This window comes from Rhinichthys klamathensis, unplaced genomic scaffold, assembly GCF_029890125.1.
Source record: "Rhinichthys klamathensis goyatoka isolate OS25496 unplaced genomic scaffold, OSU_Roscu_1.1 h1tg000318l_1, whole genome shotgun sequence".
Taxonomy (NCBI): Eukaryota; Metazoa; Chordata; class Actinopteri; order Cypriniformes; family Leuciscidae; genus Rhinichthys; species Rhinichthys klamathensis.
The window spans coordinates 80644-105618 of record NW_026606834.1 but is presented as its reverse complement, the minus strand read 5'-3'; the positions used below and the strand labels follow the sequence as shown (position 1 = coordinate 105618).

At 40.2% G+C, this 24975-nt stretch overlaps 1 protein-coding gene across 1 annotated transcript; it reads left to right on the top strand.

Moving 5' to 3' along the window:
* The first annotated feature begins 1200 nt into the window (after positions 1-1200).
* arsh (arylsulfatase H) lies at positions 1201-24355 on the top strand. The gene is made up of 11 exons (XM_056271380.1): positions 1201-1288; positions 1511-1600; positions 1681-1824; positions 3862-3983; positions 6342-6464; positions 9667-10090; positions 13422-13558; positions 14996-15118; positions 16267-16429; positions 18243-18364; positions 23430-24355. Exons 2-11 carry the CDS (start codon positions 1572-1574, stop codon positions 23792-23794), a joined length of 1752 nt encoding a protein of 583 aa, XP_056127355.1. The 5' UTR covers positions 1201-1288; positions 1511-1571; the 3' UTR covers positions 23795-24355.
* The last annotated feature ends 620 nt before the right edge of the window (positions 24356-24975 follow it).

Below are 24975 nucleotides of genomic sequence, written 5' to 3'. Positions count from 1 at the left end.
TGTGATTCGACAGCCTTTCAGGAGAGCCATTTCATTGCGTTACTTTAAAAAGTGTCACGTAGTTTCGCTACTGTGTCTTTAATCACACAGTTTTGTTTGATGTTTAATTGTTGCCTCTGATTCATAAAAAGCAAATCTCACACCCTGGAATGATTCACTTTGAAAATGTGTTGTCTGACCAAATAGAATTCATAGGATTTTTTTTCTTTCCATTTTGTTTTTGTTATTTTAAATTCTGTAAATAATTGTTGAGTTTGAATAAAGGGTTGGTTACATGAAATGACTATGTACACAGTTAATTGCACACAGATTCATAATGCAATGATTTAATGACACAAACCAGAAGTCCACAAACATTGAATGCCAATCGAATTATTATTAAATATTGTAGCTATATAACAATAATAACAATGCAAATTATTACACTATTTTAAGGTGTCAGTGTTAAGAGTTTAAGTATACATTTAAGTACTGAGTAATAATAATTAACTACATGTACTTACTATAGGGTTAACTGCATGTAATCATGCATAATTTAAAGTTATTACTACAGTAACTACTAGTAACATGTGTAACACTGTAAAATAAAGTGTTACCAATAATAATAGCAATAATTTACATTGTGGTATAATGCATAATATTATTATATTCAATGTTTCAGAGAAAACAAGTAAAGAAGCAATTAACCTTCTTATTTCTCATTATTGTAACCATGGTGAACTCACCACAGGATTAGCTCATAATATTACTACTAATAATAAACTCAATGTAAATAATTAGTATCATTGTTAATAATAGTAGCAATAATTTACATTGTGGTATTATGCATAATAATATGCTAAATGTAGAGTTTATTTTTATTTTTATTATTATTATTGCACACTTTTAAATAAATATTTGAGTTGTGCAGAAGCAGCTTTTCCAGGCACACAACATGAGCAATGTGAAAACAGACTTTGGTAAAAGGCTCTTTGTTCGAATCTACCGTGTAGCGTTGACTATCAGCGCACACTATTTTAACACACTCTGTTTAAAATAAAACAAACAATTATAACAATCACACAGGCATGTGTTGAACTAACTGCACTCATTCTGTTCACATTAGTTGATAATTTGTATATAAGCCGAGTTCGAATGGTTCGCTCATTAGTATATGCGTCTGTATATGAGTGTTTACGGTAAACGCGTCTTTCGCGAGTGCGCTCGGAATGTGAAATATCCTGTCGGTAAAAGAGTGAGTGAGTGTAAATCCTGTGAAGAAGCGGGGAAACTGGCTGTTTAAGGGAAGGTACGCATATAAAAGAAACCTAAAGATAGAATTTGAGCTGACAAGTGTAAAGAAAGCAGCTGCATGAAATTAAACGCATGTTTGTATACTGTATGATCCTGATTAAATCAGCTGATGTTCAAACTCCAGCAGAAGCGCGTGCGCGTGTTGTCATCTCCGTGATCACGTGTTTGCATGCATTCTGCACACATCTATCTCTATTTATGTGTTCTTCCGGGACAGATCAATCTGAACATGTCCATCATCTCACCTGCAGTTTAGAGGAGCTTCTCTTCTTCTCCAGATGCTGCTGATGGACAACACGAGCTTAAGGTTTCGTGCATCTGCAGATTTCATAAATCATAACACATGTGTTGCTGTTAGATAACCTGAGCTCTGGTGTGCTTTTGCAGGGTTTTCGCTGGTTTACTGGTTCTGTTCCAGTCCAGCTTGTGTGTCACGAACGCAGATCCTGATTTCAGACCCAACTTCGTCCTGATGATGGTGGATGATCTGGGCATTGGAGATATCGGCTGCTATGGGAATGACACCATCAGGTATATGAAACTGCTAATAATAAAAGAATAATTGGATTCTGTCATCATTTACTCACCCTCATGTTGTTTCAGACCCGTATGGCGTTATTCTGTCCTTGGAATGAATACAAAAAGAGAATTTATGGAATCTTAATGCAACAATTTTTTTAAAATGGTGCGGGCTGAAGAACAAGATGAGTCCAAAGTAAACTTTAAACTTTTACTGACGACACAAAACAACAAACAGGTGCAGGCAGACAGACGGGCAGAGAGTACACACACACACACACACACAAAAGGTAACATTATTAAAGTAGAACCGACAAGGACCAAAGTCCTTTTAGGCAAGTCATGCCACTCGACGCCATCTTGGCAACGCCTCCGGGCAGCTATATCGGACCAGAGCCCGTCTAACGGAGAGCCTTGGCACTTCCTATTAGCCCCATTGTGTATCATATTGGTCGCAGTTCCATTATAATTCCACTGGAGGTGATCGCGGGCGAGTGCAGAATGAATGGGAGTCTATGGAGCTAGACGGCTAAATGTATCTCTTTCTCCTGCTTGTCGTTGAATCAACATAGATTTTATTGTTGATTCCGCAAGTTCAATATAGATTATAGGCCAAAAGTCGAATGAACGAGTACTTATGTCCTTTCGATTTCTTACAGGTTGGGCCGTTGTTGGCCGGAACACGCTAGCATTCTGCTATTATGTGACGTCATCACATTTTTGAACGGGTTTTTAGAACAGATAAGTGAACTTAAAAATGCAGTTTTCAACTGAGTGTATTATCTTAGCCCTCCCTTTTGAATGCAACTTTCAAATTACTTGACAAAAAATTACATCCTGAGAAAAGTGGATTTCTGGGGGTGAAACCCCATAGACTCCCATTCATTCTGCACTCGCCTGCGAGCGCCCCCGCATGGACAGAGACGTGTTACTGCAGCCAGTTCAGAAACCGGAAGTAACCAGACAGTGCCAATTCTCTTCAATTAGACATTCTCTGATCGGACTAACAAGACCAGGCTCCTATCTAAATGAATGGGCAGAGAGTCAGAACTGCAGTTTCACTGGTCACCGGGACATAAAAACTGCATGTATAGAAACAGCAGTAAAATATGATAAAAATCGCTGAAAAAGTAGGATGACTTTGCCCCAAAATAAGGTTTAAAACGCCTTTTCCCCCACAGGTTATACTTTTACTACACATGCGCAAGGGTTCTCTCCCTCTCTCGTGCGCGCGCTACACAGTTTGAAGCACAGTATGTGCTCGCTCGCTCTAGATCCCGGGAGATTTGAACTAATTTGCGGGCATCAGGGAGCCGCTATCAATCTGCGGGAGACTTCTGATGTCTGATATTACACAACTCACACATACACTGCATATCAAATCTGCCGCCTTTTCAAACAGTAACGTATTTTGCGCTGTCCAAACCTCAACTGTGCGCATGCGTCGGTGGAACCAGACGATAGGCTTACATGTTTCCCGGCTTGACTGTTAAAAGCAGACGATTGGCTTTCCAGCGGGAGGGGCGGGACATGTGCATACAACCGCCATCTTTGGTGTTACGGGTTTTCCCTATATAGTTGTATTAAGGATTGAGGAAGTGGCATGTCTCTATATAAATAGTCTCTGCAAGGACTGACTGAACAGAGGGAAACTAAATACAGATATCAATGAACACTGATGAGGACAGGTGACACGGATGATGAAGACGATGAACAGGTGTGTAATGAGGGAGTGAGTTCAGGTGTGAAGACACGAGGGATTCTGGGAAGTGTAGTGAAGATGAAGACAGGATGGTGCAGACGATGACTGTGACAATTGTCAGATATTTGTCTGATATTTCGCTTATTCTGATCAAATTCTTAATATCTTCAGTCATTTCGCTTCTCCAGTAACTGGATCCCGATTTAAGAGTGTTTTGATGTTTGTTCTGGAAAACAAGACAGAAACACAGAGGAAGAAACTCATTTCTTGCAGTGTAGGTCTGAAACGTTGTAAACTGTTTTCCGCTGCTGTATTAATCTGCAGATGTTGTTGTGATGTGTGTGAAGGACTCCAAACATCGACCGTCTGGCGTCAGCGGGAGTGACACTGACCCATCACATCTCCGCCGCTCCGCTCTGCACTCCCAGCAGAACCGCGTTCATGACGGGCCGCTACGCTCTCCGCGCCGGTGAGGAGACACACCTGTCTGATTGTATCAAAGCAGCTTCACAGTGATAACATGAACAAGTTTGTTTGTAGAAGAAAATTGCGTCATCGTCCACCTGAAGTAAGGCAGATCAATAATATTGTTGAATAATTAAATAAGAACAGTCAGATCATTTCTATAATGACCCACACTATCTAGCAGGTAGGGTCTGGTTTAGCGTCTGGTTTAAGACAGGCTTTTTTTGGCGGTAAATAATGGCGCAAACACCAGTACATTGACTAACGCAAACCTTAGTAAATTTTTACATCTGAAACGGAAACTCCTCCAAACGCATGTGCAATAAGGACATTAACCCCAGAAAAATAACCGTTCTCGCCTTTTCAGCGCTAATTCTTATGCAAGCTTGTGTCCGCCACAGAATGAAAAATAAAAAGTGTAATTGCGACTTTTTATCTCACAATTCTGACTTTTTTTCCTCACAATTGCGAGTTTACATCTCACAATTCTGACTTTATTTCCCAGAATTGCGAGATATAAAGTCAGAATTGCGTGATATAAAGTCGCAATTGCGTGATATAAAGTCAGAATTGCGTGATATAAAGTCGCAATTGCGTGATATAAAGTCAGAATTGCGAGATATAAAGTCAGAATTGCGTGTTATAAAGTCAGAATTGCGTGTTGTAAAGTCAGAATTGTGTGATATAAAGTCAGAATTGGGAGATATAAAGTCAGAATTGCGTGTTATAAAGTCAGAATTGCGAGATATAAAGTCAGAATTGCGTGATATAAAGTCGAAATTGCGTGTTGTAAAGTCAGAATTGCGAGATATAAAGTCAGAATTGCGAGATATAAAGTCAGAATTGCGTGTTATAAAGTCAGAATTGCGTGTTGTAAAGTCAGAATTGTGAGATATAAACTATTCTGTCTTTTTTTCCTTAGAATTGGCCTGATAACTCGCAATTGCGAGTTTATATCTCACAATTCTGAGAAAAGATGTCAGAATCTCGAGATATAAACTCGCAATTAGGTGTAATAAAGCCAGAATTGCGAGATATAAACTCGCAATTGTGAGAAAAAAAGTCAGAATTGTGAGATAAAAAGTCTCAATTCTGTCTTTTTTTCTCGCAATTGCGACTTTATTTCTCACAATTCTGACTTCATATCTCGCAATTGTGAGATAAAAAGTCGCAATTATTTTTTTCTATTTTTTATTCAGTGGCGGAAACAAGCTTCCATAAATTTTTCACTGTGTCTTTAGTAAATCCTGACAGCAGTTTTTAACGCCAAAAGAGGGTTTGCGCTAGTAAAGCTGGCCCTTAATTGGTTAATATTGGTTAACAACATTAGTTAACATGAAATAACTATGAATACTGCTTAAAGCATCTATTAATCTTAGCTAATGTTAATCTCAACATTTACTAATACAATATTATCAGGGCTTGACATTATTTTTTGCTCACCTGATACTGTGGCGAGTGATTTTCCAAAATTACTCAGCATTTTCACTGGCCACAATTTTGACATCGATACCTTAAGGGAAAAACGGCAATATAGATATTTTTAATATCATCTCATAATTTGGCTGCATGTTTATTAGGCCGCTGTCACTTTAAGAGCTGACGCACAGATCCATTATACTGTTACACGTGCGTTTTCTTTCTCAACTGTTCACATTCACTTAAAACAGAGCTGACTGTGTTTACGTGAATACTCAGCAAGTTTTGGCAACACTACATTGCACTTAGTTTATTATTTCAGATGCCTTTTTAAAAGACTACAATTGAAAAGTGTATATATTATATATAAAATTCAACCCGCCAAAGTTTGACTGCGTTTCACGCCACTGCTGAAATACTCCTGCGTTTGTTAATGGCGTGTTAATGTCAAGCCCGAGTTATTAAAATCAAAAGCTGTACCTGTTGACATTACAGGGTTCCTACGCAGCTTGGAAAAATATGGAATTAGTTTTTGAGTAATTTCCAGATCTAGAAAAGAATGAAAAAAAAAAAACTGTGGAAAAATATTTGCGTTTCTAGAATATTTCTCCTATTCAGTTTTCAAAAATAACACAGAGGAATGAAAGAAATCACTGGAATCAGAACGATCTTTTCCAGCTGATGAATGATATAAACATTGACAGCCAATCAGAATCCATGCTCGAGTTTTGTCGTTCTGTCGATGGATTCTGATTGGCTGACAATGTTTATATCATTCATCAGCTGGTAAAGATCGTTCTGAAAGTGATTGCAGTGATATTGTTCCTCTCTAATAGTTGTGCTGTGAACTCTTGAGTCTCAGATCGAGTGTTTTATCGGTCTGATGCAGGAGTGTGTGTGTGTGTGTGTGTGTGTGTGTGTGTGTGTGTGTGTGGATATGAAGGTCTGGGCAGCACAGGTCGAGTGCAGGTGATTCTGTTCCTCGCTGGATCCGGAGGACTTCCTCCAAACGAAACCACCTTCGCTAAACTTCTGCAAAAGCAGGGTTACACCACCGGCATTGTGGGTAAGACACGTAATAAGGGTCAATCAGTCGCAAAATCTTTTTTACTTAATACATAAAGAAAAATATTTATGCATATAGTAAAAATGGTAACACTTTACAATAAGGTTCATTAGTTAACATTAGTTAACTACATTAGTTAGCATGAACTAATAATGAACTGCACTTATTTAGCATTTATTAATCTTTGTTAATGTTAATTTCAACATTTACTACTTTATTAAAATCTTGTTAACATCAGTTAATGCACTTTGAACTAACATGAACTAACAATAAACAGCTGTATTTTTATTAACTAACGTTAACAAAGATAACGTTAATAAATACTGTAACAAATGTATTGCTCATTGTTAGTTCATGTTAGTTAATATATTAACTGATGTTAACTAATAAACCTTATTGTAAAGCATTACCGTAAAAAATATTATTATTGCATGCAAAAGAAAAATATAGTATGCATAAAGAAAACCATTGAAGGTTGCTTAAAAATTATCGTATACTCACACTCATGTTGTTCCAAAACCATATGAGTTTTGAAGAACGTTGGTTTCTCAAAATATATTATAAAGAAAGCAGTGTTATTTTAATATCATGGATATACTAGTGATATTTTGAATTAGTTTATATTTTCACTTTTAGTTTGTGTTTTTTTTTAATGTCTGTGTTTTTTTTATTTTCACTTGTAGTTTTTATTTTATTTCAGTTCACCTTAAACATTAGCATTGGCTCATCATTTACTCGCCCGCATGTCGTTCCAAACCCATAAGACTTTAATTAATTCTTGAAACACAAATAAAGGTATTTATAAAGAAACCTGAGAGTTCTGTCCCTCCATTGACAGGGAACCTTAGAATATCCACAAACAAAGATCATAAAGGCGTCGGAAAAAAATCCATATAAAATGAGGAATTGTAATCAAGTTTTGTGAAGCGATATGTATGATGAACAGGTTTAATAGGGCGAGTAAATGATGACAATATTAATTTTTGGCTTTAATTTAAGACCTTAAATCATCCTTGAAACAAATAAAGGCAGTGGTTTATATATATATATATATATATATATATTAGGGCTGTCAATCGATTAAAATTTTTAATCTAATTAATTACATACTCTGTAATTAATTAATCTAAATTAATCGCATACACAATCTTACAATGTTTACATGGTACAATTTCTGGTAAGCTACGTTTTTATTATTATTGCTTGACACAAATTTCACGATTTCAATTTAATTTAATTCTTGTGATTTGATGCAATATTGACTCATTTGGATAAATAGGTACACAAGATAGGCATTCATTTTTCTCAAGAAACAAAAAATCTCACCCAATGCTGTAAAAATACAGAGAGCCATATCAGCTGGAAGTATTTAAGGTTAAAAATAGCTCAAATTAAATATAATGCGTGTTTATTACAAATAACAACTTTGATATAAGTAAAAATATAATACATATGTAATATAGTAGTAGGCTACATAAATTTAGAAAAACACTCTCTATAGCTCTTTTTTTTATAGCCAACTAACGTGCTATCATATGGTCATGAAATGCCTTTCCTGAGGTAACTTAGGCTAAATGTTATGTGACATAATTGTTCTCCAGCTGTTTTATTGACCTCTTTTCGCGGTTGAAAAACACTGATTGATCGAGGAATATACATTTCGGTAAGTTTTAGGCTGCCCTACTTTATCTTTCAACATGTTCATTCGTGTTTATTTACTATTAGCTAGAGATGATCGGTTCACGTGCCGCTATGGGATCTGTTATGACTCATGTCACATTTACAAGCGCCAACGGTATTTATTGTTTGATTTTCGTAATAAAATTGACAGAATCTTAGAGCTGAGATTTTTTTAATATCATAATAACGTCTGTCTTGTATGTTTCCGTGTCCTCTCTTTAGTGCGCGATTTTTCTGTGCGTGAGAAAAATCACGGTTGTGTGACGTGAGAGCGCGTGAAAAGTTACAACACACACACACACGAGCGCGCTTTCTCTCAGACACACTCACCGACTCACGCACACACTCCTGGATGCTTTGCATTGATAAAAAGTGTGGATAAAAGCGTCAGATAAATGTAAATGTGGTACTTTAGAGTTGACGAACTCCGTCAAACAATGATCCAAGCAGCGCGTTCTTCTCTCCCTCCTTTTTACACGAATGGTGGCTACGGCTAGAACGGCTCCGCAAAGGTCAAAACGGAATGGATTAATCTGCGTTATTTTTTCTGGGTGCTCAGCTTAAGTGTCATTTAGGAGACGCTTTTGTCCAAAGCGACTTACAAATGAGGACTAAAGCAAGCGAGTCATTGGAAGAGGCAAAACAACGCAAGAAGGCACTGCTCAGAGTAGCATAAGCCAGACAAGGGCGGATTAAAGGATAAGGAAAGTTTATTTATTTGTATTTTTTTAGGTTAGCCAGTAAATAAAATAAAAAAGGGGCGCCACAGTTTATCAAAGGTCCTCAAAGAACCAGTGAGTGATAGTCTGATTTTTCCAATTTAATGCAAGTGAACACTTCTTTTCTTCCAGCCATGTGTCAAAGGAAGGGAGTGAGGCATGTTTCCCCTTCAGAGGGATGAGACGTCTCGCTGGTAAAGTAGTAAAGGCTTTTGAACCGGCTCCCATCACATATTTAAGTAAATTAGGTGTCGTTCGAAAGCATAAACACTCAAAAATCATCCTGTGGACACTGTTAACAGGTTAAAACTGGGTTTGATGTCCTGGTTGTCCTTACGGTGTGTTCACTCACTCTTCAGGGAAGTGTTTAAATCCGAACTATAAACGTATCCAGTTCTCTGTGATAATCTGAGTTATCGTAAGACAGAAAGAATGATAAAGTGTGTTTGTGAAGCTGTTTCAGATCTATGCATGACAACGGCTCTCTCTGGATCAGAACGCCGATCTGAATGTTCGCTGTGATTTTGTCAAAGGTTTAATAGATAGAGATGAATCTCTCGTTTAGGAATAAGATCGTGTGGGTGTTTGAATCGAGATTGTGATACTGTGTTATTGAAGGGCTTTCGCTTCTGCTATAACCTGCAGTGTAGAGAGATCTACACTCAAAAAACTGTGATTTTGATGTGTTCACTCTTCAGGTAAGTCACATTTGGGTGTCGTTGGTGTCGTTCGAAAGCTTAAAACTTCTTAAACTGGTGTCTGGTGTCCTGGTTGTCTTTACGGTGAGTTCCCTCACTCTTCAGGAAAGTGGCATTTGGGAGTGAACTGTGAGAGCAGGAACGATCACTGCCACCATCCCAACAGTCACGGGTTTGACTTCTTCTACGGGCTTCCCTTCACCTTCTTCAACGACTGCCGGCCTGGAGAAGGGAAAGATGTCCTGGTGGACCTGCAGGAGATGCTGTGGAGGATGTCTGCGCTGGTGGCGCTCGCGCTCCTCACGCTGCTTCTGGTCCGGGCCGTCGGGCTAATGCAGATCCGCCTGACGCTCGTGGTGTTTCTGGCCGCTCTGTCGCTGCTGAGCTTCTCGGTGTGGTTCGTGCCCTTCGAACTCCTGAGGACCTGGAACTGCATCATCATGAGGAACGGCGAGGTGGTGGAGCAGCCGCTGAACCCGGAGACGCTGAACGCGCGGCTCATGAGTGAAGCAGAGCAGTTCGTGGAGAGGTGGGCTAAAATTCTCTAATTCTGACATTAGAATGCTGCTAGCATGTTGCTAACATGATTAAATGCATTGCTAGCATGTTTTGACAGGTTGCTAACATGATTTAACACATTGCTAACATGTTTTAACATGTTGCTATCAAGATTAGCATGTTGCTAAAATGATTTAACATGTTGCTAGCATGATTAGCATTTGCTAGCATGTTTTGACATGTTGTTAGCATGATTAGCATTTTGCCTACATGATTTAACATATTGGTAGCATAGGCTGTAAAAAAAGATGGACGACGCCCCTTCGCTCTTTTCCATTGGAGAGAACCGAAGCCGCCAGAGTCCCGACATGGCGCTGACACATTGGAACTTGAGTCTGCGCAGTAGCGTTTTCGGGACCAGTCATGCGCAGTCGTGAGCAGGAAGTAAAGCTGCGAAATCAAGGCCCCGCCCCCACGCTCGTTGAATCAATCGCTAGCACACGCCCTGCACTTTTCTTAAGTGGCCTTGTCTGCTCCGTTCCTCTCCAATGATGTCTGCTGATTGCAGTACCTCGTTAAAATAAGGTAAATACAACTACTAACCGCATAGTCAACATTATGAAAAAAAGTCTGTTAGTACTTCAGTGACTACTTCACACAGAGAACCTGTCAATCACAGCTGTCAATCGTGATGTCACACCACCGTTTTTATAGCATCAAATAACTAACTAAAAACTAACTTATTTTAAAAACAAACACTTGAAATTACATCAACGTGATAGAAACTACAGTAAATGACAGAAACTATCTTTAGAAAAAAGATATGTGAAGTGTAATTTAATTATTTAGTTGGTCTCACGTCCCGTTGAATAACATGGGGAGGCGGGGTTTATGACCTATACTAGGACCGGTCACCGGGGGGCGATCGAGACATTTTGGCTTCACTTTTGAGGGCTTGTGCGGCACGCTTGATTGGTAGCATGATTAGCATCTTGCTTGCATTAATTAGCATGTTGCTAACATGATTTAACATGTTGCTAGCATGATTTGACAGGTTGCTAGCATGATTTAACACATTGCTAGCATTTTTTAACATGTTGCTAACATGATTTAACACATTGCCAACATATTTTAACATGTTGCTATCATGGTAAGCATGTTGTTAAAATGATGTAACATGTTGCTAGCATGATTAACATTTTGCTTACATGAGTTAACATGTTGCTTGCATGAATTAGCATGTTGCTTACATGATTTAATACGCTAACATGATTAGCATGTTGCTTACATGATTTAATGCATTGCTAGCATGTTTTGACAGGTTGCTAGCATGATTAGCATTTTGCTTACATGAGTTAACATGTTGCTTGCATGAATTAGCATGTTGCTTACATGATTTAACACGCTAACATGATTAGCATGTTGCTTACATGATTTAATGCATTGCTAGCATGTTTTGACAGGTTGCTAGCATGATTTAACACATTGCTAACATGTTTTAACATGTTGCTATCATGATTAGCATGTTGCTAAAATGATTTAACATGTTGCTAGCATGATTAGCATTTGCTAGCATGTTTTGACATGTTGTTAGCATGATTAGCATTTTGCTTACATGATTTAACATATTGCTAGCATGATTAGCATCTTGTTTGCATTAATTAGCATGTTGCGTACATGATTTAACATGTTGCTAGCATGATAAGCATGTTGCTTAAATTATTTAACATGTTGATGACATGTTTTAACATTTTGCTATCATGATGAGAATTTTGCTAAAATGATTTAACATGTTGCTAGCATGATTAGCATTTTGCTAACATGTTTTAGCTTGTTTGCTTGCATGAATAAGCATGTTTATTACATGTTTTAGCATGCTAGGGTTAGGGTTAGAGTCTGGTCATTCACTAACGAATGAGTACATGACTGAATGTGTCAATCTTTAGCATGTTTGTTCAAAAGGCTTGAGGAAAAGACAGTGACTCATTTATTATTAACAGTGAATCGCAGGCAAACATGTTCAGATCACATTTCAGACCAACATCAATATATATTTATAAATATAAATAAGAAATTCTAACATTTCTTTTAACATTATAAAAACATTTTACGTTTTATTTGTAATCATTATTTTTAACGCTAAAAATGCAAAAATAGAAATTCTCATTAAATATTACTGTAATACAAATAATTAATTTATACTTAAATCAAAGCAAAATTAATTAAGCAACCACATAACTGCCTAGCAACACTTAAGCAACCACCTAGAACACCCTAATATCATCCTAGCAACGCCCTTGCAACCACACAGAACATCATAGTATCATCCTAGCAACCACCCAGAACATCATAGTATCATCCTAGCAACCATCCAGAATACCCTAATATCATCCTAGCAACACTCTAGCAACCACCCAGAACACCCCACCAACACTTTAGCACCCACCAAGAACACCCTAGTATCATCCTAGCAACATCCTAGCAACCACCCAAAACATCGTAGTATCATCCTAGCAACCACCCAAAACATCGTAGTATCATCCTAGCAACCACCCAAAAAACACCTAAGTATCACCCTAGCAATGCACTAGCAATCACTCTGAACACCCTAATATTATCCTAGCAACGCTATAGCAACCACCTAGAACACCCTAATATCCTCTTTGCAATAGCAACACCCAAAACACCCTAGTATCACCCTAGCAGCCACCCAGGACTAAAACCACCCAGAACACCCCAGTATCTCCCTAGCAATGCCCTAGCAACCACCCAGAACACCCTATCAACCACATATCAACTACCTATGAACACTTAAGCAACCACCCAGAATACCCTAGCAAACACCTGTACATGCATTGAGTCATTCAAGTATAACCAATTAATTTACCACAATGCAAACTAATGTATTTTTATTACTGCAATAAAAAATTGTTAAATTTTAAAGTATTTTACAATTTAATTATCGTTTTTATTACTGTATTAAAAATTGGATTTGTTTACAGTGAATTAATTTGTTCTATTTAAATACAATGCAAAACAATCTTTAAAAGCTTGACGTAAACTTGATGTAAAATATAATTTCTCATTAGTTTCTTTTGATTTTGTGCTGATGTAAGATCCGCACGTGTTCTTGACATGTTTGCTGAGATTCACCCGTAAACAGGAAGCTGTAAAGCTCATCTGCATGCATGCTTGCTTAATAATGGGGCAATTCAGACACTAGATCTGTCCGGACAGATCAGCTGTTCGTCTCCTGGCGTTCCCACGCTCACGGTTATGGGCTGTTTTTTTGTGCCTGCCGTGGGAAACGTCTTTTCGTTTCTGTTTAGAGTGATTGTTCATCATGTGATTTATGATGTCAGACACCGAGATGGGCCCTTCCTGCTCTTCCTGTCGTTTGCACACGTGCACACGCCCCTCTTCGTGTCCGAGAGATTCGCCGGGAAGAGCAAACATGGGCTGTATGGGGACAACGTGGAAGAAGTGGACTGGATGGTTGGTAAGAGATGGATTTCTGTTCTTTCCGACCCATGCTAACAGTGCTAACAGTAAATAGACAAATGCGTCAAGAAAAAAGAAAGCAAAACAAACCAGCATCACCCTAGCAACCACCTAACAACACTATAGCAACAACACAGAACATTCTAACATCACCCTGGCAATGCCCTAGCAACCATTTAGGACACCTTAGCAACCACCTAGCAACACTATACCAACAACCCAGAACACTCAAACATCACCCTAGCAATGCCATAGCAACCATCCAGAACACCCTAGCAACACTATAGCAACAATCTAGAAGACTCTAGCATCACCCTAGCAACCACCTAACAACACTATAGCAACAACCCAGAACACTCTAGCATCACCCTAGCAACCATCCATAACATCCTAGCAACACTATAGCAACAACCCAGAACACTCTAGTATCACCTTAGCAATACCCTAGCAACTATCCAGAACACCCTAGCAACCGTCCAGAACACCCTAGCATCGACCTAACAGCACTATAGTAACAACCCGGAAAACTCTAGCAGCACCCTAGAAACCATCCAGAACACCCTAGCAACACTATAGCAACAACCCAGAACACTCTAGTGTCACCCTAGCAACTATCCAGAACACCCTAGCAACCATCCAGAACACCCTACCATCGACCTCACAGCACTATAGTAACAACCCAGAAAACTCTAGCAGCACCCTAGCAACCATCCAGAACACCCTACCATCGACCTCACAGCACTATAGTAACAACCCAGAAAACTCTAGCAGCACCCTAGCAACCATCCAGAACACCCTAGCAACACTATAGCAACAACCCAGAACACTCTAGCATCACCCTAGCAACCACACAGAACACCATAGCAACCACCTAGCAACACTATAGCAACAACCCAGATCACCCTAGCAACCACCCAGAACACCCTAGCAACCACTTAGCAACACTATAGCAAGAGCCCAGAACACACTAGCAACACTATAGCAATGACCCAGAACACTTTAGCATCACCCAGAACATCATAGTTACCACCTAGCAACACTTTGGCAACCACCCACAACACCTTAGCAACCACCTATACATGATTGTTTTGCATTGTGGCATTTAGTAATAATTTTGCAAACAAATAAATGTTTATTACTGCAATAAAATATTAATTAAATTGTAAAATACTTTCAAATGTAATACATTTTTTTATCGATAATAAAAATTGGATTTGTTTCCAGTAAATCACTTATAATAAAATAATTCATAATTAATTATAATTAAATGTCATAATGCCAAACAATCTTTAAAAAAAACATTCATGCTAAATATAGCTTCTCTCTCTTTTCTTCTCATGAATCAAATGTAACAAATGTAACAATTAATGTAAGAAACATAAGAGCTCGGTCACGTGGTCTCAACAGCTCAATCACATCAGGTGTTTGATCACAGGTAGAATGATGGAGACCATCGAAAGGCTCGGCCTGTCGGAGAAAACCTTGACGTACTTCACATCTGATCACGGCGGCCACATCGAAGACCCTCAGCGAGGAGGCTGGAACGGGATCTATCGAGGTACCAACACATTCTGTCATCATTTACTCAACCTAAACCTGCGTGAACCTGTGAAACACCAGACACCAGATCCTTGAGTGGCTGTACTGTTGGTCACAGTGGGCGTGTCTACAGCTGGATGCTCTAACGTGATTGGCGGGCAGCACAACAGACCAGAGCGTTTGATTTGTTTACAAATAATGAGATGCTTTACTGCTACAATAAAATGTCGTTCTAAATACACAAATCCGCCAAGTAAGAAGAAAGCATCATATCAAACACCCTAGCAACACTTTAACAACCATCCAGAACACTCTTGCATCACCGTAGCAACCACCTAACAACACTATAGCAACAACACAGAACACTCTTGCATCACTCTGGCAACCACCTAACAACACTATAGCAACAACACAGAACACTCTTGCATCACCCTAGCAACCACCTAACAACACTATAGTAACAACCCAGAGCACTCTTGCATCACCCTGCCAATGCCCTACTAACCATCCAAAACACCTTAGCAACCACCTAGCAACACTATATAAACAACACTCAAACATCACCCTAGCAATATCATAGCAACCATCCAGAACACTCTTGCATCACCGTAGCAACCACCTAACAACACTATAGCAACAACCCAGAACACTCTTGCATCACCCTAGCAACCACCTAACAACACTATAGTAACAACCCAGAGCACTCTTGCATCACCCTGCCAATGCCCTACTAACCATCCAAAACACCTTAGCAACCACCTAGCAACACTATATAAACAACACTCAAACATCACCCTAGCAATATCATAGCAACCATCCAGAACACCCTAGCAACATTATAGCAACAACCCAGAACACTCTAGCATCACCCTAGCAACCATCCAGAACATCCTAGCAACCGCATAGGAGCACTACAATAACAACCCTGAAAACTCTAGCATCACCCTAGCAACCATCCAGAACATCCTAGCAACACTATAGTAACAACCCAGAACACTCATCACCATAGCAACTATCCAAAACACCATAGCAACGACCAAGCAGCACTATATAAACAACCCAGGTTGATGAGTTCACGCTTCACACATGGTGCAAAGCTCCAAAAAGAACAGAAACAGGCAAATACACTACATGATTCTGTGTTTTCACTGCCCCTCGTATGTTTAGGTGGGAAAGCCATGGGCGGCTGGGAGGGAGGGATCCGAGTGCCGGGAATATTCCACTGGCCCGGGCGTCTCACCGCGGGTCGACAGGTGGCCGAACCAACCAGTCTGATGGATGTTTTTCCCACAGTGGTGAAGCTCGCCGGGGGGGCGCTGCCGGAGAACAGGTACAACACCAGCTGCACTGTATTCCTGAAGCTCAGACTGCAGTGCACACTAATACAGATTATATTAGGATAGCTTAGCATCACCCTAGCAACCACACAGAACATCATTACAAAACCCTAGCAACCACCAGGACACCCTTGCATCACCGTAGCAACCACCAGGACACCCTTGCATCACCTTAACAATGTCCTAGCAACTACCCAAAACATCCATGCATCACCCTAGCAACCACCAGGACACCCTAGATACCATGTAGCAACACATGAGCAACCACCCAGAAGTCGTAACCTTTATTTATAGAACAACCTAGGAACACTTTAGCAACCACTCAGAACATTCTAGCATTGCCACAGCAACCACCATGAACACCCTAGCAACCACATAGCAGCACCTAACCTCTCAGAAGTCAATACACCTTTATTTATAGAACATACCGGCTACACTTTAGTAACCACCTAGAACACTCTAGCATTACCACAGCAACACCCTAGCAACCACCCAGAACTTAAGACACCTTTGTTTATAGAATACCCTAGCAACACTTTAACAACCACCTAGAACACTTTAGCATTACCACAGCAACACCTTATCAACCACCAAGAACTCAAGCCACCTTTATTTTTCATAATACCCTAGAAACACATTAGCAACTAGCTAGAACACTCTAGCATTACCACATCAACGCCATAGTAACCCACCCTGAACACCCTAGCAGCCACCCAGAACTCAAGTCATCTTTATTTATAGAAGACCGTAGCAACAGTTTAGCAACAACCTAGAACACTCTAGCATTACCATAGCAACACCCTAGCTACCACCCAGAAGTCAAGTCCCCTTTATTTATAGAACGCCCTAGCAAAATTTTAGCAACCACCTGGAACACTCTAGCATTACCAGACCAACACCCTAGTAACACGTTAGCAACCACCTAAAACACTCTAGCATTTCCACAGCAACACCCATGCAATCACCCAGAAGTCAAGTCACCTTTATTTATAGAACACCCAAGCAACACTTTAGCAACAGGGCAGAACAGCCTAGCAACTACCTAACAATACTTTAGCAACCACCTAGAGCACTCTAGCATTACCCTAGAAACACCCTAGAAACCACCTTGAACACACTAGCAACCACCCAGAAGTCAAGTCACCTTTATTTATAGAACACCCTAGAAACACTTTAACAACTACCTGCAACACTCTAGCATCACCTTAGCAACACCCTAGCAACCACCTAAAACACTCTAGCATTTCCACAGCAACACCCATGCAATCACCCAGAAGTCAAGTCACCTTTATTTATTGAACACCCTAGAAACACTTTAACAACTACCTGCAACACTCTAGCATCACCTTAGCAACACCCTAGCAACCACCTAAAACACTCTAGCATTTCCACAGCAACACCCATGCAATCACCCAGAAGTCAAGTCACCTTTATTTATAGAACACCCAAGCAACACTTTAGCAACAGGGCAGAACAGCCTAGCAACTACCTAACAATACTTTAGCAACCACCTAGAGCACTCTAGCATTACCCTAGCAACACCCTAGAAACCACCCTGAACACACTAGCAACCACCCAGAAGTCAAGTCAGCTTTATTTATAGAACACCCTAGAAACACTTTAACAACTACCTGGAACACTCTAGCATCCCCTTAGCAACACCCTAGCAACCACCCAAAACAACCTAGGTGCAGCCTCACAACCACACCTGATCTTTTTTGTCTAGATGTTTATATGTGTAAAGGAATGTTGGTCCCGTCTGTTGTGAGCATCTTTGTTTAAGTGTTGTGTGTGTGTGTGTGTAAGGATCCTGGACGGTCATGACCTGATGCCGCTGTTAGAGGGAAAAACCAACCGCTCACAGCACGAGTTCATGTTCCATTACTGCGGCATATATCTGAACGCTGTGCGCTGGCACCCGCACGACAGTGAGTGACACACACACACACACACACACACACGCACGCTCAGATAGTCTCACACACACACACACGCACGCTCAGATAGTCTCACACGCACGCTCAGATACTCACTCACAAGGATATTTTAGTTATTAACCCTCTGGGGACCAGAAACGCGCCCGCGCGTTTTGCTGTTTTTTTTTCACATAGCAGCAACATAGACTTAAAATACTCCGTCATTTATGGTCATATAAATAAAATCAATACATGATTATAAACTATAGAGGGTCTTCTTTTTTTGTGTACACTCACATTAACATCAAAACCGTGTGTTTTATTTTAAATAAATAAAATAAACAGGGTGCGCTTTCAGCTCACTCTGTCTCTGCAAAAATCTTTCTGAAACATGTCTGGAAAATTAACGGAAACTCAGCCAATACTTATCACACAAACATGAAACATACCTCTAAAGAACGCTTTAAATTTCTACTTTTAAATAAAACAATTCACATTTAAAACAAATATTCTCCTGCAATGTAAACTGTATAAAACTAAAGAGAAGTACAGTTTCTCCGGTCTCAGCTCATTATCGTTAATTTGTTCACACCCACTCGCAGAGCGCGCTATTCATAAGATAATGTGTTGAGGCCATATGCAAAATAGAAACGCCCCCAGGCAAATGCCTTAAAAGCAGCAAGTTTCATAATAAGATTCACTCACTTTCCTGCGCATTTGGAAGATGACACGCTACACGGCGCGGAAGCTCTTCAGCTCGTCCTGGACAGTGACGAAGAGTTCACATTTTCCTCAGAAGAAGAGCGGGACTCCGACGATGAGCGTTTGTATTTTGAAGAGCGACTTGATCCAGCCATGGATACAATTTCGGATGAGTAAGTCTTTTAGTTGAAGTTACATTAGTTGACAAGCTATTTTATATAAACATGGACATATTTTACTGGTTGGACTATTTCCAGACTTGCCATCCAGTAGCCTATTCAGAGTATTGAAATTTAAAATATATCTTAATAGGCAGGTTTTACTTCCATTTAAATTGTCTAGCCTATAGGCTAAATGCTGAAGGATATGTAAAATGATATTTAAAAAATATTATCTATGTTTAGATTATATTTTGACTAGGCTATAGTGTTTATGCTGCCTCATTATCATCAACTAAGCGTGTGCTTGCATTGCCTCGCAAATATCTGTTGTAAATGTGCTGAAATGTGTAAATATGCCCGGTTGATGAAGTGCGCAAATGTGTTAATGTTTAATGTTAGTGCTATCTCCGGTAATGGCACATTGACACGCATATACAGCATGCGTCTACCATTTTTCACATCAGTTATTCATACTATAGGCCAATGGTACTATACTTTGAAATATTTATGTAATAATAGTTTTCAACTTTTTTTAAAGGAATGTAGTTGCAGCATCACTACCTTCACCTGCCACTCGGAGGGCGCGCAACACAGTCGAAAATCAGAAAGAGTAAGTAGATATTTACCCACTATTTTACAGATGTTAGTTCAATTTTGTTTATATAGGCTACTTAGTGATAATATATTTATTTATATTTGGAGGTTGGTTGATAATGTTACATATGTTTTATTTATCAGCATGCTAATGCCTATCAGTTATGCATGTGCTGGAATAGTAGGCCTACTCTGTAAATTATGATAATAAGTTTTCAACTTTTTTTGAAAGGAATGTAGCTTGCTCACTCTCACCATCAACTGGAACTCGCACTAGGAGGGCACGCAACAACACAGACGGAAATCAGAAAGAGTAAGTACATATACCCACTATTTTACAGATGTTAGTTCAATTTTGTTTATATAGGCCTACTTAGTGACGATACAATATGCATATGTGCCTGTGTGGCTTTGCAAAAATTGTGTTGTTGTTGTTATGCATGCTAATATTACAATTAGTGATTGGTAATGTTGATATAAAAGCTTTTTTTTTTTTTTTTATCAACATGCTGATTGTCCATCAGTTATGCATGTGCTGGCATAGTACTTTGTTAAACCTTTATTAATATTATTATTTTTATAGGAATGTGGTAGCATCACTCTCACCTTCACCTGCAACTCACACTGGGAGGAGGGCACGCAACCGGTGTCGTTCAGTTTTGAGAACAATTGAAAATGACAAGTAAGTACACGTATTCCCTTTCTTTCAGATATTAGTATAATTCTGTTTACATATTCCGGTTTTGTCTGGGCAATATTACTTTTAGTGATTGAAATACAGTTTTTTGTGTAATAAACATGCTCACATTTGTTTGTTTGTTCTACAGCTATAAAGATGATGGTGATCATCAGACACCTGTTGCAAAGAGGGCCAAGACAAACATTCAAACAAGCAACAAGCAGTCCACTCTGTCATGGAAAACAGAGACTGACATTGATCTGGTTCCACAGACTCTGAGATTCCTGCCAGCACAGGAACCTGGACCACAACTGAGACCTGCTGACACACACACTCCTCAGAGTCTCTTCAAAGTGTTTTTTTCTGAGAATGCAGTGTCAAATCTGTGCCACAACACCAATGCTCAGGCTGCTGGTGCAATTGAAAAGGGCCGCAAATTTAAATGGACTGATGTCAGCATCAGTGAGATGTACCGCTACATTGGGCTGGTGTTTTACATGGCCATGGTGAAGATGAGCTCCATCAAGGACTACTGGCGGCAAGACAGTCTTTTCTCTTTGCCTTTTCCTGCCACAATCATGACAAGAGAGAGATACCGCACCATTTCATGGAATGTGCACATGAGTCACCCAGATGCAGATAAGGAGAATGACAGAAAGAGGGGCACACCTGAACATGACCGTCTTTTCAGGGTCAAACCTCTCATGGACACTATCCGTCATGCTTGTAAAGCCATTTATCATCCTAGAAGAAACTTAGCTGTGGATGAAAGAATGGTGGCATGCAAAGCACACACAGGCATGACACAGTACATGAAAGCTAAGCCAACCAGATGGGGTTTCAAGTTGTTTGTTCTTGCAGACTCCTCAAATGGATACACTTTGGACTTTTCTGTGTACACAGGAAAGAACAACTTTCCCACAGGCCATGGACTGTCATATGATGCTGTAACATCTCTTTTAGACTGTAAAGTTTTAGGCTCTGGGTACCATGTGTACATGGACAATTTTTACACAAGCCCAAAGCTCCTAAAAGACTTGTTTGCAATGAAGTTTGGTGCATGTGGTACTTACAGGGACAACAGGAAGGACTGCCCACGTGATACAACTAATTCACTCTCAAAAAAATCTGCCAGGGGATCCATCAGGTGGATTCGGGATGGACCTCTTGTATTTGTGAAGTGGATGGACACACGTGAGGTATCTGTCTGTTCCACCATTCAGTCTGCTTATACTGGTGAGACTGTGCAGAGGAGGGTGAAAACGCAAGATACATGGAGGACAATGACATTTCCATGTCCTGCACCTGTGACTGCCTACAACAAACATATGGGTGGTGTTGACCTGTCCGATCAACTCTTACAGTACTACACTGCACAACACAAAACAATGAAGTGGTACAGAAAGATCTTTCTACACTTCTTGGACATTGCTGCCACCAATGCTTTCCTTATCCACAAAGAGTTATGTGGTAACATGACCCATAAACAGTTCATGGAACAGCTTATTGCAGAGCTCTGTGGTGTGTCACAGAAAGTAGCACCAAAACAAACCAGTAGTGACCATGTGCCGGTTCCAGGCGCTGAGCTGAGCTCAGATGCAACGAACATTTGCACAGTTGGTCGCAAGATCTGTGTGCTTTGCAAAGGACAGCTTGGTAAAAGGCAGGACACACCTTGGAAATGCCAGGCATGTAATGTTCACTTGTGTCTTCAGTTGAACAGGAACTGTTTTCAAAAATGGCACCAAGACATGTAACTGTATTCTCAAAACAATTGGATTGCTTTGATTTCACTACTTAAATCCACCTTTCCGAACTTCCGCTACTAGCCTTAGCCCACTAGCATAGCAGGCGTGGTCTGCGAGGATAGCGATCTGCCTTTACTTTTGTTATTTTACTCACATTTGATTTGCTTAGAGCCCGCATCAATGGGGCATAAGCATTTACTGTGAGATACCTGTCTTTAGTTTTGTTTATTTTACTCACATTTGATTTGCTTAGAGCCCGCATCAATGGGGCATAAGCATTTACTGTGAGATACCTGCCTTTAGTTTTGTTTATTTTACTCACATTTGATTTGCTTAGAGCCCGCATCAATGGGGCATAAGCATTTACTGTGAGATACCTGCCTTTAGTTTTGTTTATTTTACTCACATTTGATTTGCTTAGAGCCCGCATCAATGGGGTATATGCATTTACTGTGAGATACCTGCCTTTAGTTTTGTTTATTTATCGCTCACAATTGCTTTGTTTATAGCCGACTGATTATTTATTTATTTTACTCACATTTGATTTGCTTAGAGCAAATTTAGAACATTTAGTTTCTCCACATAGAGGAATTACAATAAAACAGATTGAAAACCTTTGAATCTCCTCTCATTCTTTGTTCAGGCTGCCTCACTTGATGGGCCATTAGCCATTGGGAGAGTGTCTGTCACACCCCTGGTCTGAAGCTCATTAATATTGATAGGCCATTACCACTCCCACGCATAAACCTCTTCTGACCAAAAAACTGTCATACAAAGTATAAATGAATGTTATTGTGTTATGTGAACGATCAGGCAGGGTGATTTTCACATCATTTTGAAGCCAGAACTCGAAGCGACAACATCCATTAGTCAAAAGTCTTGTGGACACATATTTAGTATGTGTTTTGTGGTTTTATTTCAGCAACTTTCATTTGTATTTCTTTCAATAACCACGCATAAACATTATTCTCTTAAAAAAAACAAATATGTACATACATGTTGCTCACATATTATGGTAGCCCCGTTTGTGATATATAGAGTGAATTTACACCTTTGCCATTAACATGTTTATAAATAACTGAAAAAAGCACAAATGTCAGTGCATGTCAAAACATCCAAAGGGCCCCAAAAACACTCTGGTCCCCAGAGGGTTAATCATGACTATTAAACACTAACCATGACACCCTCCTCAGGCGACTCCATCTTCAAGGTCCACTTCTTCACACCGAACTTCTCTCCCGCGGGAGCCGTCGGCTGCTACGACACCGGAGTGTGTGTGTGTCACGGGGAGTTTGTGACGTACCACGACCCGCCGCTGGTGTTCGAGCTCCTCAGGGACCCGTCGGAGAGTCTCCCGCTCACACCGGAGACGGAGCCGCGGGTCTCAGAGGTGCTGGAGTGTGTGAGACGGGCCGTGGAGGATCACCGCAGAACACACACACCAGTGGAGAATCAGCTGACCTGGAAACACACCCTGTGGAGGCCGTGGCTTCAGCCCTGCTGCGGGACCTTCCCCTTCTGCTCCTGCTCAGAAAATTCAAGTCACCTTTATTTATAGAACACCCTAACAACACTTAAGTAACCACCTAGAACACTCTAACATTACCAAAGCAACACCCTAGCAACCACCCAGAAGTCAAGTCACCTCTATTTATAGAATACCCCAGCAACACATTAGTAACCACCTAGAACACTCTAGCATTACCAAAGCAACACCCTAGCAACCACCCAGAAGTCAAGTCACCTTTATTTATAGAACACCCTAACAACACATTAGTAACCACCTAGAACACTCTAACATTACCAAAGCAACACCCTAGCAACCACCCAGAAGTCAAGTTACCTCTATTTATAGAATACCCCAGCAACACATTAGTAACCACCTAGAACACTCTAGCATTACCACATCAACGCCATAGTAACCCACCCTGAACACCCTAGCAACCACCCAGAAGTCAAGTCACCTTTATTTATAGAACACCCCACCAACACTTTAGTAACCACCTAGAACACTCTAGCATTACCAAAGCAACACCCTAGCAACCACCCAGAAGTCAAGTCACCTCTATTTATAGAATACCCCAGCAACACATTAGCAACCAGCTAACACTCTAGCATTACCACATCAACGCCATAGTAACCCACCCTGAACACCCTAGCAACCACCCAGAACTCAAGTCACCTTTATTTATAGAATACCCTAGCAACACATTAGCAACCAGCTAGAACACTCTAGCATTAACACATCAATGCCATAGTAACCCACCCTGAACACCCTAGCAACCACCCAGAACTCAAGTCACCTTTATTTATAGAATACCCTAGCAACACATTAGCAACCAGCTAGAACACTCTAGCATTAACACATCAATGCCATAGTAACCCACCCTGAACACCCTAGCAACCATATAGCAGCACTTAACCACCCAGAATTCAAGAAACCTTAATTTATAGAACATCCTAGCAACACTTTAGCAACCACATGGAACACTCTAGCATTACCAAAGCAACACCCTAGCAACCACCCTGCACACCCTAGCAACCACCCAGAACTCAAGTCACCTTTATTTATAGAATACCCTAGCAACACTTTAGTAACTCACACCGGAGACGGAGCCGCGGGTCTCAGAGGTGCTGGAGTGTGTGAGACGGGCCGTGGAGGATCACCGCAGAACACACACACCAGTGGAGAATCAGCTGACCTGGAAACACACCCTGTGAATAAGAATAAGAGAGGGA

Bases quoted from the DNA above. Each gene is read 5' to 3' on its own strand.
- arsh (XM_056271380.1), top strand. From the start codon at position 1,572: ATGCTGCTGATGGACAACACGAGCTTAAG. The intron at 15,119-16,266 runs GTACCAACACAT...TCGTATGTTTAG, and splicing joins CTGGAACGGGATCTATCGAG to GTGGGAAAGCCATGGGCGGC. The intron at 16,430-18,242 runs GTACAACACCAG...TGTGTGTGTAAG, and splicing joins GGGGCGCTGCCGGAGAACAG to GATCCTGGACGGTCATGACC.